General features: G+C 35.3%; 1 protein-coding gene, 1 long non-coding RNA gene and 1 pseudogene across 2 annotated transcripts; 2 read left to right on the top strand and 1 right to left on the bottom strand.

Moving 5' to 3' along the window:
* Positions 1-6078: 6078 nt before the first annotated feature.
* LOC148697294 (uncharacterized) lies at positions 6079-6926 on the top strand. The gene is made up of 2 exons (XR_015961199.1): positions 6079-6327; positions 6439-6926. It is a non-coding gene; the product is annotated as an uncharacterized LOC148697294 (long non-coding RNA).
* A 1190-nt stretch (positions 6927-8116) lies between these two features.
* Positions 8117-8966, top strand: LOC137723219 (UDP-glycosyltransferase 92A1 pseudogene; annotated as a pseudogene).
* Positions 8967-11290: 2324 nt separating this feature from the next.
* On the bottom strand, positions 11291-14906 carry LOC137721817 (pirin-like protein). Its single transcript, XM_088692266.1, has 6 exons — positions 14427-14906; positions 14214-14263; positions 14054-14121; positions 13879-13941; positions 13557-13660; positions 11291-12189 (listed from the first exon to the last, which is right to left on the bottom strand). Exons 1-6 carry the CDS (start codon positions 14642-14644, stop codon positions 11715-11717), a joined length of 978 nt encoding a protein of 325 aa, XP_088548392.1. The 5' UTR covers positions 14645-14906; the 3' UTR covers positions 11291-11714.
* Positions 14907-27602: the final 12696 nt, after the last annotated feature.

Below are 27602 nucleotides of genomic sequence, written 5' to 3' on the forward strand. Positions count from 1 at the left end.
TTTTTATATATTTTGTTAAATTTTGTTCATTGATCTTCAGTATTAAGTAGAGGTAAAGATAACAGTCAACCCCTTGTCACCATGAAGGAGGGAGGAAGGGAGGGAGAGATGGTGTGTGAATGTGATTGTGAGTATGGATTTGGTTTGACCTTGACCTACTCAATCTCAATGAAGAAATTGTAGCAAAGGCTTCAACTTTAATTCAATTGAAATAATAGTCTCTAAACTAAAATTGAACGAAGATTGCTACAATTTTTTTCTTTTGGTTTTCCATATTTGCTCTTCGTTAGAACTTTCGTCAAAATGAGTCACGTGAGGGTGAATAAAAGAGCAAATATGGAAAACCAAACAAGAAAAATTGTAGCAATCTTCTTTCAATTTTACCCTAATTGGAGAAATGGCTCCTCAACTTCTACCCAATTAGAGCAATAGTCCCTCAACTTTAACCAATTGTAAATTGTTTTTCCAACATGACTCATTTTGACGAAAGTTTTGAGGGAATTGATGAAAATGACCATAGTGAACATTTTGATAATTTAAGAGATTAAAAGTCACAGACTTTTAGTTAAAGAACAATTGCTCCAATTAGATTAAAGTTGAGAGACTAGTGCTACAATTTTCTCATCTTAAAATCAATGTCACATCTCGGCCCGGGCCTCTACCATATTCCGGACTCAACTCCACCGTAGCACGATATTGTCCGTTTTGGGCCCCTACCACATCCTCACGGTTTTGTTTCTGCGAATTCACACGAGAGCTTCCCAGCGGGTCACCCATCATGGGATTGCTCTCGCGCGCTACTCGCTTAACTTCAGAGTTCCGATGAACTTTGAAGCCAGTGAGCTCCCAAAAGACCTCGTGCTAGGTAGAGATGAGAATATACATATAAAGCTTACAAAATCCCTTCCCCTGAACAATGTGGATGTTACAATCATAAGGATTCATTTCATCCATTCGTTACGCACAATCATTTGGTCATCAATTTTCTTCAAAACTTTCCAATATACTCAACCCCAAATGTCCATCACTTCATGATTTTCATCCTATTCTTTTAAGAAAGTTTTAACGTATTTAATGGGAACAAATCACAGTTTTCATTGAATTCTTAAAATGTGTTCCCATTGCATTTGCAATCCTCTAATATGTGTCATTTTCTTTCAAACTTAAGTAGTGGATTGTCATATTAATTAAGTTATTTTTTTTAGTTCATTACGTTTTAAGCTCAAACTCTATCTTATTGACTTAGTAATATTATAATATCATCTGTATTAAAAAAATAATTAATTTACTGTAAAACATTGCCAAATTAAAATAACACAAGATGTCTATTATCAACGTTCAAAATTAAATTATCAATGATACATCCAAACAACAAAAATTCCAAAAGAAAAACCAAATTAAAATGGGATTTGAGAGCATATAATTCATACGATTCTGCCATTCAATTCCATTCCATTCATGTATATGCTCATTCCTTAAACTCTCATTCTTAAGTCTTGCCAACCTCACATAAATTTTAATGGGTAATTAGCAGCAATGATCTGGTTTTGACATTTGATTTTAGGAATGATCAATGTAACGAAGAAATATTGATAATATATTGATGACGCAACGATGACCTAACAACCATGCAATGATGATAAAATGATGATAATAAACATTGATCATTTCTACAACCAAATGTCAAAAACTGGTCATTCAGACAATTTGCCCTTTTAAAGAGTGTGATCAAAAGTGCAACAATAAGTCAAAACATGCCTATTCCAGCTAATTGCCCGTTTTTTTTTTTTCAAGATGCCTAGTGTAGTTTTTACTGAGTTTTTTGTGTTTATCCACCAGAATTATGAGAGCAAGCGTTCAACTCTTTGTATAAATTTAATAGCAGCTTAAAGCAAAACATGACATGGTTTGGCAATGATGATGCTACCTCTTTAATAAGCGCCTCTTTTCTAGCTGGTGATAAACGAATCTGGATCCTCTTTGTGAGGATTCTAGGGATCCGTGAATTGTGTCCGTTTATCGTACATCGTGCGGTCAGAAATCATTTTAAATATTTTTATTTAAAATTAAACATAAATAGTATTTGACAAAAACTGACCGTACACGATGTACGATGAACAGACACGATTCACGGATCCCCATGATCCTTACCAAAAGCATCCGGAGAGGATCCTGTTGGGTGATAAAAACCTACTATGCTCATCCATTGACACAATCTTGGACGTATCAAATTGATTGTTCCGACAGTCCGTTGCCGTTAATTCGCTCTGGATCGTGAGGTTCGCTCCGAAGAATATGTAATATCACATCATTCAAACCAGCTTGATCCGATGGTCCGAAATTCATGGTCGTATAATACCCTTCAATGCTAAACAATCAGACGGTGTGGCTTGGAAATAATAAATAATAAAAAATGTGTTACCGTATGGGTTTGCACACTCGTCTAAACAATCACCTTTATCAAAATCCCATGGCCCATTGTACATTAGGTTGGGCTAAATCTACTCAATTTGTTGATGGACAATCCTCAGTTCAAGGCTCCGCCAATTACATTTCAAGTGATGCAACTCCGAGTGCTTGGACAAGACCTCGTTCCAGACATGGCGGATACCATTCAAAGATCAGGATTCTCTCCTAAGCAAATGGTGAGGATCTTCTTGACCAGCCCCATCGGACTGTTCAAATTTTATCCAATGACTATAAACAGGAGGCTCCCTCTAAAAATTATAATAATTGTAGCCATTGGATAAAATTTGAATGGTTCGATAGGCCTAGTCAGGAGGATCCTCAACATTTGCTTAGGAGAGGATCCTGATCCATCATTCAACACCCCCAGCTTCCAATGGAATCATTATTTTACATGGAGCATCACTCGTGTTGTCTATTAATTGACAGGTTGAAAGTTCATTTCTTTCTTCTGTAGAGGTAGAGACATTAGTTTTAGGGTGATGCTATTCACAGGTGGGGATGCACATTGGAACAGAGCTGGTCTCTAAATTACTTGGAGTTTGGGAAATATAGTTGTGAAATTCTTTCGAAGACCATTCGGATATTTGGTACTGTTCCATTTTGTATCTACCAACTGTTTGATATAATACCTTCTGGACATATCTTGATAGGTTTCATCAACAAGACTCGACAAATTCTCTTGATATCACTCATTAGATTGCTTCAGCATATGTCGATATCTGTTGACATGTGCGCAACATGGTTTAACTGACAACAACACACTACATGTTCGACGAAATGCCTCAGTGACTAAAATTTGGACATTTAACATTGAGACTCCCAAGGTTCAAATCCTGGATCCTCAATTGGCTATTCATACACCACATTTTACCTTTCACATATTCTTACTAAATCTTATCCACATCAAGTTATTTGATCTAGTGGCAATAAATTGAGAGGGAGTACGGAGGTAAAAATAGGTGTTGGATAACACCACCCTAGCTTTTTGAGGGAAAAACTTACTAGATTCAAAACATTTATCGCTCGTTTACTAATCCATAATCAGATTGAGATGAATTGAATTGAGAAGAAATTGGAAGGAAATAGAGTTAGAATTAGATTTCTGTTGAAGATGTTTACTAAAACTGTCTTGAACCAGAGTATAATAGTATCAATCCATATAAATTGCTTACTAACTCATATGAATCGGAATGAAAAATAATGTCATTGTTAGAATGCTCATTTTCTAAGTATATTTTATGTGCTAATTTTTTTTATCCTTAGTAAATTTTTTATTCTTTTAACTTTCAAAAATTTGTGAGAAGGCTTCAAATTCTTGTTTTTTAATTTTTTTATTTTTTTTGGTTAAGAGAATAAAATCAGTGGTACTAATCTACTCTGCAAGTGGCTCTTTATTATAATGATAAAGAGAGGTATTGATTTTGTACTACAACAATAGTTCAAATTCTGTCGGCTCCCTAATTGAATAAGCGTAACATTTGACGGAAAAAAAAAAAAAAAAATTCCACTCCGTGACCACCGCTTACCTGGCCCCTTATCTATCTTTCCCCCACCGCTTACCCCATAGCCACAGCCTCACCTATCACCACCAGGCGCCATTATTTCTCTCTCTCTCTCTCTCTCTCTCTCTCTTTCTTTCTTTCTTACACACACACACAGCCCCATAAATTCCTCTCTTTTATTTTATTAATATTTAATTTGGTCGTCGCCAACCGACGAGATCGATTCGGTGGATGAGTCGGAGTGATTTTGGTGTCTTGATGTTTTTATGAAGGTGGGTGGTGCCTTGTTGGTGTTTGTGAAGTTGCACGGCGGAGGGAGAAACGAAGGTGGAAGGATGCTTCAGGATTATTGTATGGGTACATAGATATTTTCTTTAAAAAAATGTTTGATTCGTATAGAGTTTTGCTATCTAGAATTCAAATACCACTTTCATCTAAATAATCCAATTTCATGTAATTTTGGAATTCGATTCCAAACATTAGGCGGGCCCCATCAATTTTCTGGTACTTCAAATGTTATAAACGTTAAAATGCTTTCGAAGAAGTACAATTCTGTTTCTCTCTATGCTTAATATACATGTCATTAAAGAACTAATTTCAAACTGCAACGTTAAAAGTAGATGACGAAGTATTCATTTTTGAAAGTCACTACTTATAATTCCAATCATCTACAACGTATGCAACGCAACCTTAGAAATGGAAAAGCATGCATCACATTGATGCAAAACTGAACTACATACAATAAGGAAAAAAGCACGAGGAAGAAACAAAATATATGTCAAGATACAGAGGAATGAGGATCCTCTCTCCTGATTCTCTTTGTTAGGATTCTAAAGATTCTCAAATCGTGTTCGTTCATCGTACATCGTGCAGTTAAAAATCATTTTTAAATATTTTTATTTAAAATTAAACATGAACAGTATCTGATAAAAATTGACCGTACGATATACGATGAACGAACATAATTTGAGAATTCCCGAAATCCTCACAAAGAGAATCCTCAATCGAACAGAGTTGGCATCTGTGGCCGCATTTCCTCCACGTCACAAACTAGAAACCAATCAAATCCAAGTCTGTATTGCCATTGCTTGCATAACCAAATTTTGGGTTTAATTCGAGTAATGCTAGGCAAGTTAAATTTTTGTATCAAATTTGTAAATTAATTAATATAACATGAAGTTTGGTGATTGAATTATTGTTTAAAACATTGATAATGTTAATTTTTTTATTAGTAGCACATTTTTTAATTTGAAAATTTTGTTTCAAATTAATGTTCCTATCATTTCTCTTAATTCCCCAACATAGAATGATGATTTTGAGTTTCCCTTACGCAATAAATAGTACGAAAATTGAACGAGAATGATTGAAGAAACAATTTAATTGATAAAAATTAAATTATCTGATAATTCAAACTACTAAAAATGGAAAATAGTACTTAAAATATCTATCTAGTCTCAGTTTCATCGTTGCCGATATTGTTGTGTTTGCTTCTAAATTTAGTGGGTGTATGTTCGCGTATGTCCCTCGTACTTGTAATGATGTGGCTCATCGCCTAGCCACATTAAGTTTATCCTATATTGATCCTATAGTATGATTTGAGGAACCACCTAATGTCATTAAGGATGACCTTGACCATGATAAGTAGGGCTGGTTTGATATTGTTGTGTTTTGAAAAAAAAATTGCTTATGCTGTGCTGTGAGAATAAGCAACTGTGAAATAAAGCAGCAGAGTGTTTGGTAAAATTTTTTGTGAAAGTGTTTTTCGGAAAAAAAAAAAAAAAAAAAACAATATGATAGTGTTTGGTAAACTTTTATGTAAAACAGCTGTAACTGAGTGAAATGACCAAAAAGGTATAAAATGAGTATAATGTTAAATGTAAAATAATAAACCAGCCCTATCTTTCTTTTATCCATCTTCATTTATTAATAATCTATGTCTTTTATTTATTAATAGTCTCTCTAGAAGTCTCCTATCTTTCTTTTATCCATCTTCATTTGTTAATAATCTATGTAGAAGTCTCCCGACTCTCCCTTACTCCCCAATTTTCTGTCTTTATTTTTTTTTCTTTGCTCCTTCTTCATCTTTTTTATTTTAATTTCCTCCTTCTTCTTTATCTAGCCAACATGGCAACTGCCATCGAAGCAAGACCGCTTCACTTCGCCCCTCCAATCCTCTGCAGGCTTTCGTCAATCTCATCCTTTTGGCTATCAGACGAATCGACAACGATCTCAGCTAAACGATCTCGTAGTTCTGTAGAGGCAATGAAAGGGTTTGAAAGGGATTGACTAACGACATCGACAAGCTTCTCGTTGTCTCCAGTCCAACCTCTCTTCCTTCCGCAAGCAGCGACTCAAGGTTATCTCTTCTACCTCCTCCTCGTTTTCTTTTTTCTGATTTGAAACAAATTCAAAGTTGTAAACTTTGAAGAAGGAGAAATTGAATTGTTGTTGTTCTTTTTGTTTACAGATTCTTGAAGTAGCAAAGGAAAAATGAGAGTTTTATGCTTTTTTTTTTTTTTTTTTTTTTTTTTTTTTTGTGATTATCGGTTTGGGCTGTGGTAGTCTGGTGGGTTTCTGTGTTTCCGTTTCTTGTGCAGGGGAACAAGATTGAGTCGATTGAAGTTGTGGGTTCATGTGTCGGATGATGGAGACAAATCCATCGGGTCTTGTAGGAGAGAGAAAAATCAATTTGAAGCAAAGAAAGGGTTAGGTTCGAGGGACGATGGAGATCGACGAAGCCATTTCTAGTTTAGTGATTAGAGAATATGGCAAATGAAGCCGTTTCTGGTTCGAGGGACGATGGAGATCGGCGAAGGATGGAGATAGTCAAAGTTCTGGTTCGAAGATGTTATTGGACTTTAGAAAGTTTCATTAAAGATGCACTGTAGCTCCAGGTGCTTTGAAATAAAGCTAGTTTTCCAAAGCAGCATTTAGATGCTTCAGCTTTTTTGATGATTTCAGCTATCAATCACACCAGTTTCCAAAATAATCCCTTTTTTTTTAGTTTACCAAACACCTTCAACATAAAAACTTTGAAAATAAGCAGATTTTTTTTAAGCACCTTAATGCCAAACCATATCGTACTCTCTTTGAGTTTATGAAATAAAACATATCGTACTCTCTTTGAGTTTATGAAATAAAACTATCCTAATCATTAAAAAAATCAATTTTTTTGTTTTATTTCATATATTTATAGCATTTGTTTTATTATTTAAATTAACTTAGTGCAGCAAATGGTAGATTATTTAGGAGGTTAGTACTATGTTTTTTAAACAAAAATTAATGAAAATTGTTTAAAAACTTTGAGTTTTAACGATAAAGACAAAATAAAAGATAAAATAAATAGTACTAGAATTAACTTTTTAGTATAAAAATGTGGTTTTTCGTTAAAATGAATAGTACCGAAACCTTTTCGTTAAAGTTTCCTTTTTTTTTTTTTTTACACAGTGTGTCTCCTATTCAATCATTTTTCCTTTAACCATCGCGAGGTGGTTAAGTAGTTAAGGACGAATTCTAAACACGTATTTCACACAACATGGTTCTATTTCTTGAACCCTCTCTCACCCAACCTTTGAAAAATGGAGATGATTTTCTACCCTCCTATTCTTATCCCCTCTCCTCCCCTCCTCTCACACATTATTTTTTGTCTTATTATTTTTATAAAAAATTTAATATAAAATGTTAACGTGACTTATACGTAACCGTTCAAATAAGAGAGAATGGAATGGTAGATAGATTAGAAGGATAGAGAATCCTAATCCTTTGAAAAATAGCGATATATTCTTCTTCTTCCTCCTCCGCCTCCTCCTCCTGCTCCTCCTCCTTCTTACAGATAATTCAGAAAAAAAAAAAAGAAAAAAAAAAGGGATTTGAGAAAGAGCATATAGTGATGCTGCCGTTCATGGCTCAAGGCCATATCATCCCATTCCTAGCACTTGCAAAGCAAATCCAACAGTCCACAAACTTCACAGTCACCATCGCCACCACCCCTCTCAACATCAAATCCCTCCAATCCACCATTTCCTCCGCCTCATCCAATCACAACAACATCCACCTGGCCGAGCTTCCCTTCTGCAGCTCAGACCATGACCTCCACCCCAACACAGAAACCACCGAGAACCTCCCCCTCACCAAAATGATCAACCTTTCCGCCGCCTCACTCACCCTCAAACCTCATTCTCGCCGCCTTCGACTCGCAAGGTTCGAATTCTGTAATTTACATCTCATTTGGTTCTCAGAACACAATCAGTGAAACCCAAATGATGGAATTGGCTGTTGGGTTGGAAAAAGGCGGAAAGCCTTTCGTTTGGGTGATAAGGCCTCCGGTGGGGTTTGATCTGAAGGGAGAGTTCAAAGCAGCGTGGCTGCCTGCCTGACGGGATTGAGGAAAGAATGAATAAACGAAAACAGGGGTTGCTAGTGCACAACTGGGCACCCCAGTTGGAGATATTGTCACACAAATCCACAGGGTTTTTTGTGAGCCATTGCGGGTGGAATTCAGTGATGGAGAACTTGAGCCAGGGCGTGTTTGAAGATGTTGGGGGAGGAGATGGGTGTAAGTGTGGAGCTGACAAGGGGTGTGCAGAGTAATATTGGATGGAAGGAGGTGAAGAAGGTGATTGATTTGATGATGGATGAGAGTGGGAATGGAGGAGAGATGAGGAAGAATGCTGGTGAGATTAAGGAGAAATTAAGAGGATCAATTAGAGATAATGATGGTGATCAAGGAAAGGAGAAGGGGTCTTCTGTCAAGGCCATGGAGGATTTTGTGGCCGCTCTTTTATCGAGAAACAAGATTAGTCAAAAGTTAATTAGAGGTGATTAGGTTACTGGTAATTACAAGTCAATTGAGAAATTCCTATTGTTTGCAAATGGATAGTTTTTGATTCAAAAGACGTTAATCAGTGTTTGCCACTCTAAAAAGTTATGTTGCTTTTGTTATCTATGAAAACTTGGAAAAGAACTATACATAAAATGTGAAAGCCTATTAGTCGACATGCCCCTAAAATTACTATTGAGTCTCAATTTACCTGTTGAAATTGTTCTCATCTCACTTTACCTTCTGAAAATGACATTTTCAACTCTTTTGTCTCATTTTACTCACTTCCGTTAATGGATTATTAAATTTAAGGGTATTTTAGGCATTTCAATTTTTACACATTTATATACCTTTAGCCCCCACACTAAACAAGTCTCAATTTTATTTTTGACAACTGTAATTCAAACGTATAGATTTTGGGCATTTTTTAAAAATAAATTATTCTTTAGAAAAATTTTCAAGCAACAAAATCATTGTATCAACCAAAATAAAGTTTACATTTGTTCATAGATTCATTTCATTTGTAAGGCATCCATGTATTAGCTCGAAACTTTGCACCTGAAAAATATTCATTACAACAAAATCATTATACCATTAAGCTGACCTATCAAAAATACTTCTCAAACCAAAAAAATCATTTAAAGCAAATGTGCACAGTTTGAACAAGCTCATGCCTAGTGGAATCAGTGCTCAACAATGTGAAATTTATTGTTTCAAACTGTGCACATTTGTTTTAAATGATTTTTTTGGTTTGGGAAGTATTTTGGAAAGGATAGCTTAATGATATAATGATTTTGTTGTAATAAATATTTTTCAATTGCAAAGTTTCGAGCCAATACATGGATGTCTTACAAGTGAAATGACTTTACGAACAAATGTAACCCTTATTTTGGTTGATACAATAATTTAGTTGCTCAAAATTTTTCTATTGATTGAATAATTTATTTTCAAAAATGCCCAAAATTGATGTGTTTGAATTAGAGTTGTCAAAAATAAAATTGAGACTTGTTTTAGTGTGAGAGCTAGAGGTAAATAAATGTGTAAAAACTAAAATGTCTAAAGTACCCTTAAATTTAATAGTTCATTAATGGAAGTTGGTAAAGTGAGACAATAGAGTTGAAAATGTCAGTTTAATGGGGTAAAGTGAGATAAAACAAGTTTCAGGGGGTAAACTAAGACTCAATGGTAGTTTTAGGGGGCATTTCAACTAATAAGCCAAATGCGATTGATATTTTTAAAGTGTTAATAACATTTAGGATTCACACAGGAAAAATTAACGAAAAACAAGGTGCAAAATCGAACGCGGTGACATTTTAGAGTTCATGCGGTTGACACCACTTAATGGCATAACACTTTGTTATTATTGTTGTTTGTTGATAACATCTTTTTGTTATGGGTGATGCTAGAGAAACTAACGTTTTAGATCAATTTTTGTAAAACCCATGATGTGACGATTAATGGTTGAACTCTTCTTTAAACCATTTTTGGTTTGCAGAGGGATAGGTTTTGTTTCAAAAGATGTTAGGGGTGAGAGAGTTGTAGCTGCTTCATTTGTGGATTTCACATCTGCAATGGTGGGTTTAGTTCAAGGGTCACGTTTGACCCATCCTTTGATCGATTGAGGATGACGCCGGTTGCTGGCCCATGTTGGATGCTACAACACCATCCTCTTCAGTTCTACTGTCGAGGCTTCGATCTCTTCTTTGATGCTCGAGGTTTCTTGCGGCGGGGATAGCAGGAAGGTTGCTAAAGTTGTTAGGGTTTTTGTATGTTTTGGTTTTTTCTGTTGTGGGCTCTAATGTCTATATGGGGCTCTTCCTTTTGTTTATAGAGGAGGATTCTCTCCCATTCCCTCTCTCATACTTGAATGGTTACGGTTAAGCCACGTCAACATCTTATATTGATTTTTTTTATAAAAACAATAAGACAAAAAGTAAAGTATGAGAGGAAGGGAGGGAAATGGATGAGAATAGGAAGGAAGAGAATCATACTCTTTTATTTATATGGAGGGTCCAACCTAATGTCTTATGTTTACTTTTGTATTTGAGCTTTCTTTACTGTAATATTTCTTTGTTAGTAATGAATTTACCTTTGACAAAAATAAAAAAAAGTACAAAGAAAAGCCTGCACATGGCTAATAGGGTAGGGTTGAAACTTGGAACAAAAGCCCTCACATTATGCTCGCATGTGTAAGCTACATATCTAAACTTGTGAAAATTGAATCTATATGAAGTAAAGTGGAACTTTATTCAACCTAAAAATCACCTTTCACTTTATGGAGCTTTAATGAAAAAGGCTTGGGCTAACAAATATTTAACAAAAAACCATCCCAAAATGTTATTTAACCAAAATGACTCAAAGTTTAATAAAAAAAACCATCCAAAACTATTGTCCATGGGTCAAACTTACAACCGTCAACTGGAATATGAATTGAAAAATATTAACAGAAAATTTGTGAGAAATAAAAAGATGTGTGTGAATAGCACTACGAAACATAATATAATCAAATTCAAAACATAATTACCACAAAAACTCATTACAAAAGAAGAAAAGAAAAAGAAAAATCTTACTGAAAGAAAAGTAAATGAAAAGAGAAGTTGACCCATCATACATGAAGTGGGTAAACCAATATAAACTCAAGATTCTTCTAGAAGCTTTTGCCCAATTCCTGTAAAATCTTCTGTTTTCTTTTTACTTCCTACTAGATTTGCTAATATGGATGGAATACACATATAGACAATTGACTGATGATAAAGACTACTCCTTTATCTTATTCTTCTATTTTCGTTTTGGTTTTCACACTCGTTTCTCCTCCTGCACTTCTCTTTTTACTTTTCTCTGTCGATTTATCCAATCTAATTGACGAAAAGAAGAAAAGAAGTACATGAGGAGAAAGACGAGTGCGGAAATTAGTCATTTCCCACTCATTGAGATCTCCAAGTCTTGGCCATTTCAAACCCATTCATACCATAGTGATAATCCTGAATAGTTTGGTAGATTTCCTCCTGTGTGTTCATCACAAAAGGGCCATGCGAAACCACTGGTTCATTTAAGGGTTGCCCTGCCGCCAACAGAAACCGCAACGGCTCCAATGACTTGTTGCACACGCTTAGACCGTCTCCCGGACCCAAAACCAAGACGTGATGAGCTGACGAATGAGTTGATCCAAACACCCCTTCTCCTTCGATTACGTACACAAATGAAGTCCAGGCTTCCGGTATGCAATGATGAAGCTGAGCTCTTGGTTTTAAGACGAAATCTAGAAACATTGCTGGTGTTCTAGTGTAAACTGGGGAGCTCACTCCCAATGCTTCTCCGGCGACAACTCGGACGTCGATCCCGTCTTTCTCTGCCCTAGTTATGTCCTTGCTTAGGAGTTCTTGATATCTTGGCTCAATCCTGCAAGCAAGAATATTTTCATAGTGAATATAGAGAACTATAAAGTTTTTGAAAAATAATTTTGTAATTACTCGCTGTAAATCAAAATAATTATAATTACTAGATGGAGCTCATATATTATGTATGCGTAAATATAAAAAATTTAAAAGAAAAAAAAAACTATAATATAGAAGAGAGAGAAGTGGGAAGAAATGTTAGAGAGAGAGAGAGAGAAATGTGGTTTATTTTAATTTTTAATTTTTTAAATTGGAGATACGTTTTGATGACATGTGAATGAGAGAAGGAAAAAAAAAACAAACTAAACTTATTTTTGTTGAAATTACTTTAATGTCCATGATTTTTCTTGTCTAATATTTTATTTTAATTATGCATGAAAGGTTACCTCAACAAAAAAAAATTACATGACAGGGTATAATAATATTTTTGTTTATTTTTTGTTGACAAAGAGTTTTCTATTAATATGTGGTATAGATTCGGCTAACTTTTGTTAGAATGACATGCATATAGATATATCACGAATCTATAAAAATAAAAATATAATATAAACAAGAATGTGTAAAAGATTAAAACAAAAATAATAGTAAAAAAACAGAAATTTGTAAAAGATTAAATTCTCGTACCGGTTCCCATGGCATGAAATAAAAAAAAATACTAATTCCTTTGCTAAATATTTAGTTTTTTTTCTTTTTTTTTAAATTGTTGGTGGGGTTCCAACGAGACCACATGTATGTATTTGAGGGATTTGGATCCTATCCATATCCAAATTGTAGGGATTCTAAGGATACTCACATCTTAATCATTCATTGTGTAGCGTGTCAGAAATAATTTGATTTTTTTTTAATTTAAAATTAAACACAAATAACATATGACGAAAACTGATCGTATACTATACGGTCATGCATGGCAACCTCTTCGGACGGCCATGGCTGCTATTTATGTTTTTGTTTTTTAAAATGGTCCGGTCAAAAAACTGTTAGTAGTTGGATGATTATATAAACAATTACGGGTAAGCAAAAAGGGACTAAAATGTAAGTATCGAAATTTTTTTTTTTTTTTTTTGACAAATTATCGTGTTAAATTGTTAGTTGTTATGGGGTAAAGATCGGTGAGGACTCAACTCACAACAGAGTGCATAGATATAAATACTAAGTATTGACAACCGATTGATGCACAAAAATAAATTATGAGGCGGTGCTATCCACACATCTATTTTTAGTTCTCATACACATGTTTTAATTTCCAATCGTGATCGAATGAATTAAAGAAAATCAATAAACATAGATTATCAAGAATGTGAGGGAGATAAAAAAAAGGTGTGTAAATAACCCTATCCCAAATTATGCGGTGGAATGAGAAAAAATACGTACATTTTGTCCTTCCGGGCTAAATTGATCCAAAGCTGCAAACCAGTGTTGGGTCCTTCTCCTTCAGGCATTTCTGAATGAACTATTCCCCTGCCTGCCGTCATCCACTGCCCCCAAAAAATCACACATCCAACAAAATGCTTAATACATGTCCAATCATAAACATTTTTGCTACCGTCGTCAAATTTATTCACCAAATAACGCCTTGACATTTGATCATTTATTTTTACCGGGTAACAGCAACAACGATATTGACACATAATTCGGTGAATATATACGTGAACAAATTTGACGACTCTAGTATTATTAACAAATCAATAGATACCTGCACATCCCCAGTTCGGATTGTACCCCTGTGCCCTGCAAAGTCTTGGTGAGTGATTGCTCCCTGAAATCCAAACAAACCGAAACTTGTAACTTCAATTTCTTACTGCAATCTGAAATCCAGAATCCAAAAACATTTAAAAAAATAAAAATAATAAAAGGAAAGAAGGTTGGACCTGTAACATGTATGTGACAGTCTCGAAACCTCTGTGTGCGTGGTCAGGAAATCCAGCAGGTGGGGACACTTCAACATCACAAAGCAAACAACAATATCAGCACAGAATTCATATCATCCATAAAAAAAAAAAAGGAATTAAAATAATGAAAAAACAGTACCTGAAAAGTGATCCAGCATCAGAAAAGGATCCAGGTTCCTCAACTCGCGGCTGAAAAATAAAAATCCACGAACAAATAAGAACCCAGTTTTCAAAAACTCAAGAACACAAGAACCCATGTAATGAAATCCGAAAAAAAGTGTAAAAATAAAAGATTCAAAAGCAAAAAAGGATGCAAAAAAATTGAAAAACGGGTAGAATTTGAGATGGTTACCTTCCAATGGCTCTCTTGACAACAGCACCATCGCCATCGTGCTGGGTCTTGGCGAGGACCTTCTTGGCGACCATTCTTGGGGAGGAAAAAGGAGGAAGGGATTGGTGATTGGAATCAGACATGGTGTTTCGGATGAAGGAAGGGAATGGGATTTTGAAGCGGTTGGTGGCTCTGCCGAATAATGAAGTGGTGTGTGGTGCTGAGGAAATAGCTTCCATGAGCGTTGATTTTTATACGGAGAAGTTGAGAGCTGGATGCGTGTCTTTATAACTTCCGCGATATGATTGATTTAATATATAACGGCATTGAGTATGGTGGGAGGCCGGACAAACCAGCCGATTTAGAAATGTAAAATGTAAAATATTAAAAAATGGAGAATTTTATTACGGAACACCAGCACGACGGGTAAGAATTTGTATCTAGACGATGAAATTGAATTGAATGTTGTCGACCGTGTTGGTTATGTTGCTTGTGTTCCGTGCACATTTTACATGAGATATTTTATTTATTACGTTTCTTTGTTATTGTGATGATTTTTCCTTGTCACCAAAAGAGGCTGTCATAAATAATTTCCTAAGTTTTTAAGTAAATAAGAATATTAACTATGCAATCAATTTTACTCTATTAGTTGAATTAATAACAGTATGGAACTATATAAGATATAGAAATATATTTTATTTTAACACGTAAGTTAATAACAGTATGTAGCTATATAAGACGGTGTACATTAGGAAATTGATTTTCTAAGATGTTTTTTAAACTTTTCTGTGAATAAGAATGGGTTTCTAGTTTTGGGTTGGCCGCGGGGGATTTGGATCCTCTTCTGAGCTCAAAGGAGGATCATCTTGATCAAACAATGTGGACCGTTAGATTTTTATTTAACGGTTACAAACAGAGAATCTCTTTATAATTATATTAATTATAATCATTGAATAAAAATATAACAGTCTACGCTGCTTCATCAGAAAGATTCTCTCCTTGGACTCAGGAGAGGATCCAAATCCAGCCGTGGGTGACTGACTGGGTCTGGGACTCTGGCGTATGTTAGGAAATTGGAGGAGGTGTGGGGCAACATAGAGTGGGAGTCGGGACCCACTCAGCCCCCTTGGGCCACTGATTATTGGTGATGTCAAGCCCTTGTCACCATGAGGTTTGGAGGGTGGGACTGTGTGAATGTGAGTATGGGTTTGGTTTGACCCTGACCTACTCAATCCCAATAATGAAATTGCAGCAAAATATCTCTTTAACTTTAACTCAGCAATGGTCTCAAAATTAAAAATTTGTGATCATTTATCTCTTAACTCATTAAAAAGCACAACTATATTCCTTTTAGTCAACTTCGTGAAAACTTTCGTCAAAATGAGTTATGTGCCATGCACGTGAGGTTGAACAAAGAAGCAAATATGAAAAATCAAATGCGAAAACTTTGTAGCAATAATCGCTCGACTTTAACCTAATTGGAGCAATGATCCATTAATTCTACCCTAATTGTAGCAATGATCATTCTAACATAATTCATTTAGCCAAAAATTCTAATAGAATTGACCAAAATGATCATAAATGTCCATTTTAATGAATTAAAGAATCAATAGTTACAAATTTTTAATTGGATATCTATTGTTCGAATTAAATTATAATTAAAAGATCATTGATATAATTTTCTGATCTTATATAATATGTAGAATTCAAAGGGATTCATCCAGTCGTCATCACCGCACAATCGTTTGGTCATCAATTTTCTTCAAAACCTTCCAACGAACTCACCGCAAATCAATTCTTGATTTTCATCATACCTTTTAATAAAGTTTTAACGTATTTAATGGGAACATATCACAACTTTCACTGAATTCTTTAATGTGTTCCCATTGCATTTGCTATCCCATTGTTCATTTAGTTCGAGATTTGTGCCGTTAGAATTTGATCTAACGGTTACAGTTATTATCAATTTTAAAGAAGCATCCTGTTTGTAGCCATTGAATCATATTTTAACAGTCCAGATCTTGAACTAGATGGATTAGGTGGAAAGGAATTTGGAGAAGATCCCTTTCTGTCCAATGGTTTATGGATGTGTTTGTGTGATGCATGCGTTTCACACTTGTCACTGCCTCACATCTGCTATTATGTGTCATTTTTTTCAATTCATTGTGTTCCGTGTTCAAACGATTTCATCTTTTATGGTTTGGATCAACGTAGTAATATCGTTTGTCCTACAAAATAATTAATTTAGTATCAAACATTGCCAAATTAAAATAATACAAGATGTTTATAATCAACATTCAAAATTAAAGTACCAATGATACATCTAAACTAAATAAATCCCAAAAGGAAAACAAATTAACATGGTTTCATATTAAATGGGAGCATATAATATGAATATGCCACTCAATTCCATTCGATTCCATTCCATATATATGCTCATTCCTTAAACTCTCACTATTACCAACCTCTCAAAAATAGCAATGTTAGGATGTTTGGAAATGTTTTTTAAATGGTTGTAAGCGTTTTTTATGAAACCATTTTCAAAACCAATTTTTAGTAAAAATGCAAGTGAATTTTGTAAAAACACTTGAAGTGCTTCATGCATGAAACACTTTAAATGCTAGAACCCAAAAATATTTTCTTTAAAAGTGATTTTAGTTATTTTAAAAGCACATGTAAATGAGCCCTTAATGGGCAATTAGCAGGAATGACCAATTTTTTACATTGGTGCAAAAATGATCAATTTTTAGTAATGACAACATATTGATTAGACATTGATGACCCAATAATGACATAACAACCATACAACAATGATATAATAACGACATAATAAATACTAATCATCTCTGCAATCAAATGTCAAAAACTGATCATCTAGGCTATTTGCCCTTTTTAAAGAGTGTGATAAAAAAAATGTTACAATATGACAAAACGTGTCTATTCCAGCTAGTTGCCCTTATTTTTTTCTCATGATGCCCAATGTAGTTTTTTGTACTCAAATTTAGGGGTGAAAAGTAGTCTTTATTCAGTTATTTATTTATTTATTTTTTTTAAATTTTTTTTTTTTGTTCATCAGAATTGCGATAGCAATCATTCTAACTCTTTAGATAAATTTAGTAGCATCTTAAAGTAAAACATAACATAGTTTGGCATCGACGATGCTACCTCTTTTTTAGTCGTCAATAAAACTTACTATGCCCATCCATTGACACAATCTTGAACATATCAAAATGACTTGCTCTGACATTATGTTGCCGTTAACTCGTTCTAAACCGTGAGATTCATTCCAGAGCTTATGCAATATCACGGTCATTCCGACTAGCTCGACCCGGTAGTCCGAAATTCATGGTCCCACAATACCTTTCAATGCTAAACAATGAGTCTCTGTAGCTTGAAAAAAATCAAAAAAAAAAAGAAAAAGGTTTTACCATATGAGTTTGTAGGCTCAGCTAAATAGTCACCTTTATCGAAACACCATGGCCCATTGTACATTAGTATTTAACATGAAGCATCACTCGTTGTCTGTCAACTGACAGGAGGTTGAGATATTATTTTTTGGTAATACTATTCACATGTTTGTTTTTGTTTTTTATATATTTTGTTAAATTTTGTTCATTGATCTTCAGTATTAAGTAGAGGTAAAGATATTGGTCAACATGTCAACCCCTTGTCACCATGAGGGAGGGAGGGAGAGATGGTGTGTGAATGTGATTGTGAGTACGGATTTGGTTTGACCTTGACCTACTCAATCTCAATGAAGAAATTGTAGCAAAGGCTTCAACTTTAATTCAATTGAAATAATAGTCTCTAAACTAAAATTGAATGAAGATTGCCACAATTTTTCTCGTTTGGTTTTCCATATTTGCTCTTCGTTAGAACTTTCGTCAAAATGAGTCACGTGAGGGTGAATAAAAGAGCAAATATGGAAAACCAAACAAGAAAAATTGTAGCAATCTTCTTTCAATTTTAACCTAATTGGAGAAATGATTCCTCAACTTCTACCCAATTAGAGCAATAGTCCCTCAACTTTAACCAATTGTAAATTATTTTTCCAACATGACTCATTTTGACGAAAGTTTTGAGGGAGTTGATGAAAATGACCATAGTGAACTTTTTGATGAAAGTTAAGAGATTAAAAGTCACATACTTTTAGTTAAAGAACAATTGCTCCAATTAGATTAAAGTTGAGAGACTATTGCTACAATTTTCTCATCTTATATAGTATGTAGAATCAATGTCACATCCCGGGCTCGACTCCACCGTAATACGATGTTATTTGCTTTGGGCCCCTACCACACCCTCACGGTTTTGTTTCTCGGAACTCATACGAGAACTTCCCAGGGGATCGCCCATCATGAGATTGCTCTCGCGTCCTATTCACTTAACTTCAGAGTTCTGATGAACTTCGAAGCCAGTGAGCTCCCAAAAGGCCTCATGCTAGGTAGAGATGAGAATATACATATAAGGCTTACAAGATCCACTCCCCTGAACGATATGGTATGTTACAATCAAAGGGATTCATTTCATCCATTCGTTACGCACAATCATTTGGTCATCAATTTTCTTCAAAACTTTCCAATATACTTACCCCAAGTGTCTATCACTTCAAAATTCCATTCTTTTAAGAAAGTTATAACGTATTTAATGGGAACATATCACAATTTTCATTGAATTCTTAAAATGTGTTCCCATTGCATTTGCAATCCGCTAATATGTGTCATTTTCTTTCAAACTTCAGTAGTGGATTGTCATATTAATTAAGTTATTTTTTTTAGTTCATTACATTTTAAGCTCAAATTCTATCTTATTGACGTAGTAATATTATAATATCATCTGTATTAAAAAAAAAATAATTTACTGTAAAACATTGCCAAATTAAAAATAACACAAGATGTCTATTATCAACGTTCTAAATTAAATTATCAATGATACATCCAAACAACAAAAATCCCAAAAGGAAAACCAAATTAAAATGGGATTTGAGAGCATATAATTCATACGATTCTGCCATTCAATTCCATTCCATTCATGTATATGCTCATTCCTTAAACTCTCACTCTTAAGTCTTGCCAACCTCACATAAATAGAAATTTTAACGGGTAATTAGCAGTAATGATCTGTTTTTGACATTTGATTTTAGGAATGATCAATGTAATGAAGAAATATTGATCATATATTGATGACACAACGATGACCTAACAACCATGCAATGATGATAATAAACATTGATCATTTCTACAATCAAATGTCAAAAACTGGTCATTTAGATTATTTGCCCTTTTAAAGAGTGATCAAAAGTGCAACAATATGTCAAAACGTGCCTATTCCAGCTAATTGCCTTTTTCTTTTCTTTTTTTTCAAGATGCCTAGTGTAGTTTTTGCTGAGTTTTTTGTGTTTATCCACCAGAATTACGAGAGCAATCGCTCAACTCTTTGTATAAATTTAATAGTAGCTTAAAGCAAAACATGACATAGTTTGGCAATGACGATGTTACCTCTTTAATAAGCACCTCTTTTCTAGCTGGTGATAAATGAATCTGGATCCTCTTTGTGAGGATCCCAAGGATCTGTGAATCGTGTTCATATATCGTACATTGTGCGGTCAGTAATCATTTTAAATATTTTTATTTAAAATTAAACAGAAATAGTATTTGACAAAAACTGACCGCACACGATGTACGATGAACATACACGATTCACGGATCCCTATGATCCTCACCAAAAGGATCTGGAGAGGATCATGTTGGGTGATAAAAACCTACTATGTTCATCGATTGACACAATCTTGGACGTATCAAATTGATTGCTCCGATAGTCCATTGCCGTTAATTCGCTCTGGACCGTGAGGTTCGCTCCGACGCATATGTGATATCACACTCATTCAAACCAGCTCAATCGGATGGTCCGAAATTCATGGTCGCATAATACCCTTCAATGCTAAACAATTAGACGGTGTGGCTTGGAAAAAATAAAAAATAAAAAATGTGTTACCGTATGGGTTTGTACACTTGTCTAAATAATCACCTTTATCGAAATCCCATGGCCCATTGTACATTAGGTTGGGCTAAATCTACTCAATTTGTTGATGGACAATCCTCAATTCAAGGCTCCACCAATTACATTTCAAGTGATACAACTTCGGGTGCTTGGACAAAACCTCGTCCCGGACATGGCGGATACCATTTAAGGATCAAGATCCTCTTATAAGCAAATGGTGAGGATCCTCCTAACCAGGCTCATTGGACCATTCAAATTTTATCCAACGGCGACAAACAGGAGGCCCCTCTAAAAGTTATAATAATTGTAGCCATTGGATAAAATTTGAACTGTCTGATGGGCTTGGTCAGAAGGATCCTCAACATTTCCTTAGGAGAGGATCCTGATCCATCATTCAACACCCTCAGCTTCCAATGGAATCATTATTTTACATGGTACATCACTCGTTTTGTCTGTCAACTGACAGGTTGAAAGTTCATTTCTTTCTTTTGTAGAGGTAGAGACATTAGTTTTAGGGTGATGCTATTCATAGGAAGGGATGCACATTGGAACTAAGCTAGTCTCTAAATTACTTGGAGTTTGGGAAATATACATGTGAAATTCTTTCAAGGACCATTCGAATATTTGGTACTGTTCCATTTTGTATCTACCAACTATTTGATATAATACCTTATAGACATATCTTGACAGGTTTCATCAACAAGACTCGACAAATTCTCTTGATATCACTCATGAGATTGCTTCGGCATATGTCGATATCTGTTGACATGTGCGCAACATGATTTGACTGACATGTGCGCAACATGGTTTAACTGACGACAACACACTAAATGTTCGATGAAATGCCTTAGTGACTAAAATTTGGACATTTAACATTGAGACTCCCAAGGTTCAAATCCTGGATCCTCCATTGGCTATTCATACACCATTTTTTGCCTTTTCACACATTCTTACTAAATTTTATCCACTTCAAGTTATTTGATCTAGTGGCAATAAATTGAGAGGGAATAGGGAGGTAAAAATGGGTGTTGGATAGCACCACCCTAGCTTTTTGATGGAAAAACTTACTAGATTCAAAACATTTATGACTCGTTTATTAATCTGTAATCAGATTGAGATGAATTGAATTGAGAAGAAATTGGAAGGAAATAGAGTTAGAATTAGATTTCTATTGAAGATGTTTACTAAAACTGTCTGGAACCGGAGTATAATAGTATCAATCCATATAAATTGCTTACTAACTCATATGAATCGGAATGAAAATTAATGTCATTGTTAGAATGCTCATTTTCTAAGTATTATATTTTATGTGCTAATTTTTTTTTTTTTATCCTTAGTAAATTTTTTATTCTTTTAACTTTCAAAAATTTGTGAGAAGGCTTCAAATTCTTGTTATTTATTTTATTTTTTGTAAAGAGAATAAAATCAGTGGTACTAATCTACTCTGTAAGTGGCTCTTTATTATAATGATAAAGAGAGGTATTGATTTTGTATTACGACGATGGTTCAAACTTTATCGACTCCCTAATAGCAGTTCCAGCGTGGGAACCCCCCTAGGCAATACACTATGTTATCTACCTAGTGAACAGTAACTGCCCTTAATGAACAGTAATTGCCTTTTGCATCTCCATCATTGCACTTCAATAGTCATGACAATAGGCAATAAAATATTAGTATTTTTTTATTTATAAAATAATACAAAATAATTTTATTTGTAATTTTAGATAAGATTTTTAATCGTTCTCATTGCGCCACGTGTCATTAACTGAAAGTTATTAAATAATACTAAATAATTTTATTTGTAATTTCTGATAAGATTTTTAATTGTTTTCATTGCGTCATGTGTCATAAAATCCGAAAGACAATTATTGGTGATGGATTTTCGATAAGATTTTTAATCGTACTCGTTGCGCCACGGGTCATTATCCGAAAATATAATTATTGGTGATGGATTTCCGATAAGATTATTAACCAATCACAACGTGCCACGTGTCATAATCTGTTTACAATATTTGAGTATAGATTTCCATCAGATTTTTAACGAATGACGACATGCCATGTGGTATTATTTACAACTTAATCCTTTATGAATCCTCCATATAATCTACCATCCATCGTCACAAATATCACACCAATTTTCTCAAGATCTCTATCATTATTCATAGTTTCTGCTTCTTTCTTCACCAAAATCTATATCATTATTCATAGTTTCTGCTTCATTTTTACAATGTCTTCTTCTTCAAGGATGTTGTGGGAAATCGATGAGCAAGAGGAAGAATTGTTTAAACCAATTAGAAGGAATGTTCAATCTCCATGTGGCCCAAAATGAGAGGGAAGATGATGAGGAGCGTAGAAGGAGAGATAACGAAGAAAGAATGGGCAGAGCCTCACATTCCTGTCGAGCCATCCAAGCTGTGGGTCAGATCTGCAAGCCCAGCCGTTCCAGAAACCTTGATAGAAGCAGGCAATGACGAGGTACAGAACTCTTGGACGATTATTTTGTCCGTAATAGTGCATTCCCTAATACGTACTTTAGACGTTGTTTAAGAATGAAACGACATTTGTTCAACAAAATCATGATTGTTGTTTGCAACCATGATTCTTACTTTGTGCAAAAGTAGGATGCTTTTGGTGCTATAGGTTTCCTTTCTCAGCAAAAAATTATTGCTGCTTTGCGGATGCTTGCATATGGAGCATTTGCAGACCAAGTGGATGAGATAACAAGGATGGGGAAATCAACCATTCTTGAGTCCCTAATGAGGTTTTGCGGAGAGTACCTCCGGATACCTACTGACATAGACTTGCAAAGGCTTCTGTAGAATGGCGATATGTGAGGTTTTCCTGGGATGATTGGAAGCATTGATTGTATGCACTGGACGTGGAAAAATTGTCCAAGTGCATGGCAAGGCACTTATGGGGACAGAAAATAAGCAAAAAGTATCATTTTGAAGGCGGTGGCATCTTTTGATACATGGATTTGGCATGCCTGTTTCGGGGTTCCGGGAGCTTAAAATGACCTCAACGTCCTTGCCCAATCCCCAGTGCTCAACGATGTCCTGCAAGGAAAGGCACCAAAAGTCACGTACTACGTCAACGAATGTATGTATGATTGGCCATACTACCTAGCAGACGGTATTTACCTAAGATGGTCAACATTTGTTAAAACAGTGCCACGTCCGCGAAGTGCAAAGGAAAAACACTTTGCAAGCTGTTAAGAGGGGTGCAGGAAAGATGTGGAGTTGCTTCGATCCATCATGATGATGTAGAGTTGCTTCGATCCATCATGATGATGTGCATTATTCTTCACAACATGATTGTGGAAGATGAGTACGATTATGATGCTGTTGATGAATATGATTCAGACACGATGAACAATTGAAGAACACGTATACATTGTGCTCATGACGCTAACGAAGAACCTGTGCAACATGAGCCATTAGAAAGGGATGGACATTACAATGAATTGATCATTCAACGATATACTGCACTTCAAAGGCCATATATGCACAATGCGCAGCAAATTGATTTGATAGAGCACCAGTGAGAATTGAAACAAGCTCAAGATACTTAAGTTCATTTAGTGTGTTTTTTTTTTTTTTGTGTTTATTTAATTTTATTTGGTGTGTTTCTTTTAGTTCATTTAGTGAGTTTTTTTATTATTTGGTATGTTTATGTAATTTTATTTGGTGTGTTTAAATGTCTTTTGAATAAAGATTCTCTTAGTATAAATAAATTACCAAATTAAATAAATATACTCAGTTTAAATAAAGTACTAAAATCAATAAATTGGAAACAACATAAAGTACTCTATTCAATAAATAAGAAATTACAACCCAAAGTGATTGGAAAATTAGGGGCTCTGATTACAAAAAGTACTTTATTCATCATCACTTAACCAGTAGTGCTAGGATGATCTTCTCTTGTCGTGCTAAGGCCATCTCCTCTTGCTCTCGCTTCTCTTGCATGCCTCATTCGCACCATTTCCACTTTCTCCGACTTCCAAAAATATTTAGAATTTGGAGACTTCCATTCTAAAGGCGTGTTCATAATGTCACGATCTCGTTGAGCCATTCTTTCTTTTCTAACCTGTTCCATTTCTTGCCTAAGTAGCTTTCTTGCTCTCTCATTAGCTTGAAATGCTCTCTTAACACCTGCAACATTTGCCTCATCTCTAACCTTATCAACCTCAAATTTCGCCATTTCCCGCGCCAAAGTCAATTCACCTTGGCGAGCAAGTTCTTCCATATACTTTGCATAATCATTCTTCGAAGCACTCATTTTTCTCTTTGAAGCCTTCTTACCTTGAGGCCTAATTGGATAACGGGTCGATCCTGACGCTTGTTCAGGGGGACGTTTCGGGCACTTCTTTTGCTTCATCTTCATGAACATGCGAGGCATGATCAGGTGTAGAGTGTAGAGGGGTGCCGTTCATGAAAACTTCTAGACCGACATGCACAACTTTGAATTTAGGACAATCTTTGACAATATTCCAACATTCCCATCGGTTGAATGATTTATTTTTGGTTTTGATTTTGGCACCATACCAAACTTGTGCTTGAAGTTGCTACACAATGCGGGATAAGAAATAATTATAATGAAAGTAGGTAACAAATAAATAATACAAACAAATAATTATAATGTAAATTTGGGTATAGTACAAACAAATAAATAAATATTGTTACATGATCCGCGTAATTTTCTCCACTTCGAAGATTAGTACTAGCTTGTGCCAAGGTGTCTCTCCACGTACTAAATGATTGGCTACGCAATTTTCAATGACTGGACATCGATTCTTTGGTTCTTTTCCCACCCATTTTCTCAAGATAATTGGTATGAATAAGACTCCCCATTTTTCACAATTACATCTCATTACCCGTAAGCGAGCTATGAGTAACTTCAACCCAGCTAGTACACAATAAGATTTTAAATAAGATTTTTTTTTTTCCATTGCAAATCGGACGGTCCACATTATATAGCCGTTGAGATCCAACGGACCATGGGAAGCCATGTGGCTTCCCAATGGTAACTTTTTGAAATTGCGTTGCAGGCCCCAGGCGCTGAAACAGTGTCGAGTGACACGTCCCACGTGCGGGTGAGGTGCACGCGCTTGATAGAAAAAAATAAAAAATTGGGCTGCCGTCATCCTGCGTCAGATCCACATCGGGCCCGTGGGCTTGCAATTCCTCACAAGCCTAGTGCTCAGGCCTCCACTGTCCCTCGGACTCCCCACACGGGAGTGTGTAGGTCGGGCTCTCGGGCCCTTTTTCCTGACCTGTCCCTCGAGCAAACTCCGACGTTGAAACTGCTCTAATTTAACAAACGTAACATTTGACAAAAAAAAAAAAAAACTAAAAAAAAAAAATCCACTCCGTGACCACCGCTTTCCTAGCCCCTTATCTATCTTTCCCCCACCCACTTACCCCATAGCCACAGCCTCACCTATCACCACCAGGCGCCAGTATTTCTCTATCTCTCTCTCTCTCACACACACACACACACAGAGCCCCATAAATTCCTCTCTCTTTTATTTTATTAATATTTAATTTGATCGTGGCCAACCGACGAGATCGAGTCGGTGGATGAGTCGGAGTGATTTTGGTGTCTTGATGTTTTCATGAAGGTGGGGGGTGCCTTGTTGGTGTTTGCTAGAGAAGTCGCACGGCGAATGGAGAAACAAAGGTGGAAGGATGCTTCAGGATTATTGTAAGGGTACATAGATATTTTCTTAAAAAAAATGTTTGATTTCGTACACAGTTTTGTTATCTAGAATTCAAATATCACTTCCATCTAAATAATCCAATTTCATGTAATTTTGGAATTCGATTCCAAACATTAGGCGGGCCCCATCAATCTTCTGGTACTTCAAATGTTATAAACGTTAAAATGCTTTCGAAGACGTGCAATTCTGTTTCTCTCTACTCTTATCGCATTTAATAAACATGTCATTAAAGAACTAATTTCGAATTGCGATGTCAAAAGTAGATGACGAAGTATTCATTTTTGAAAGTCACTACTTATAATTCCAGTCATCTACAACATACGCAACGCAACCTTAGAAATGGAAAAGCATGCATCACATTGATGCAGAACTGAACTACATACCTATCATTTCTCTTAATTCCCCAACATGGCCGAGCCACTAGGAGATTAAGCCCTTCCCACGTGTCAAAATGAATGCAGCCTCAACCAGAGAGATCAACATGTGCCTTTGATTTAAGGACGCTGGCAGTGCGGAACGCACTAATCCGCGACCAGCAAGTTTTCCGAAACGGAACCGAATAGAATTGTGACTTTCCAAAAATGCTTGCTGAAAATCAAAGAAAGAAGGTCCATTTTTCCACATAGTTCGTCGGTATGATGATTTTGAGTTTCCCTTACGCAATAAATAGTATGAAAATAGAATGAGAATGATTGAAGAAACAATTTAATTGATAAAAATTAAATTATCCGATAATTTAGACTACTAAAAACGGCATGTGATTGTGTAAATCCTAGTAAATATGGGAATGTATCTTATATTTCTATTAGGAGTTGATTACCTATTAAATGTCGTAATCCTAAAGGGAAAAGTTTTTACCTATCCTACTATTATAAATAAAGGCACAATAAAGTGAATCAAATACACATCACAATTAAATCACTCTCTCCTCTCTCTAATTGCCGTCGACCCTCTCTCTTTCTAAACCCCAAGATCGTTCAATCACATAAGCCTACAACACGTTATCAGCACGCTCTTACGAGAAGCTGAGGAATTGACGGATCATAGGAGGAGGCTATCTTCTACAAAATTCAAAGGCTTATATTTGTTTTCTACTAATCAGGTACGATTAAAATAAAAGAAAATATTTGAAACGTCCACGAAGCATGAAAACATTCTCCATGATGCATAAACCCCTCTATGTTTATATTTTCCTTACGAGATATATATATATATATATATATATATATATTGTATATGTTCACATATTTGTCAATATATATATATATTTGTTTCATACATTACGCAATTATATTTGCTATGTGGAATATGTGAGTCAATGTATATCAAATAAATTAGAAGCAAATTAGGTTTTTATTAAACCTTAGGTTCGAAAAAAATTGGGTATTTTTTGGCATCTCCGTGGCAACACCACGGCACCATCGTGGGATGGCATCGACACCCTGGACCACCTGCGCAGCCTTTTTGGGCTTGCTGCTGAT

The sequence above is a fragment of the Pyrus communis genome, chromosome 4, assembly GCF_041283825.1.
Source record: "Pyrus communis isolate YQ-2024b chromosome 4, ASM4128382v1, whole genome shotgun sequence".
NCBI lineage: Eukaryota > Viridiplantae > Streptophyta > Magnoliopsida > Rosales > Rosaceae > Pyrus > Pyrus communis.

Coding starts and splice junctions, on each gene's coding strand:
- LOC137721817 (XM_088692266.1), bottom strand. CDS start 14,644: ATGGAAGCTATTTCCTCAGCACCACACACCACTTCATTATTCGGCAGA. Junction 14,122..14,213: donor GATGCTGGATCACTTTTCAG/GTACTGTTTTTT, acceptor GTGATGTTGAAG/TGTCCCCACCTGCTGGATTT. Junction 13,661..13,878: donor TCCGAACTGGGGATGTGCAG/GTATCTATTGAT, acceptor TTTTGGGGGCAG/TGGATGACGGCAGGCAGGGG.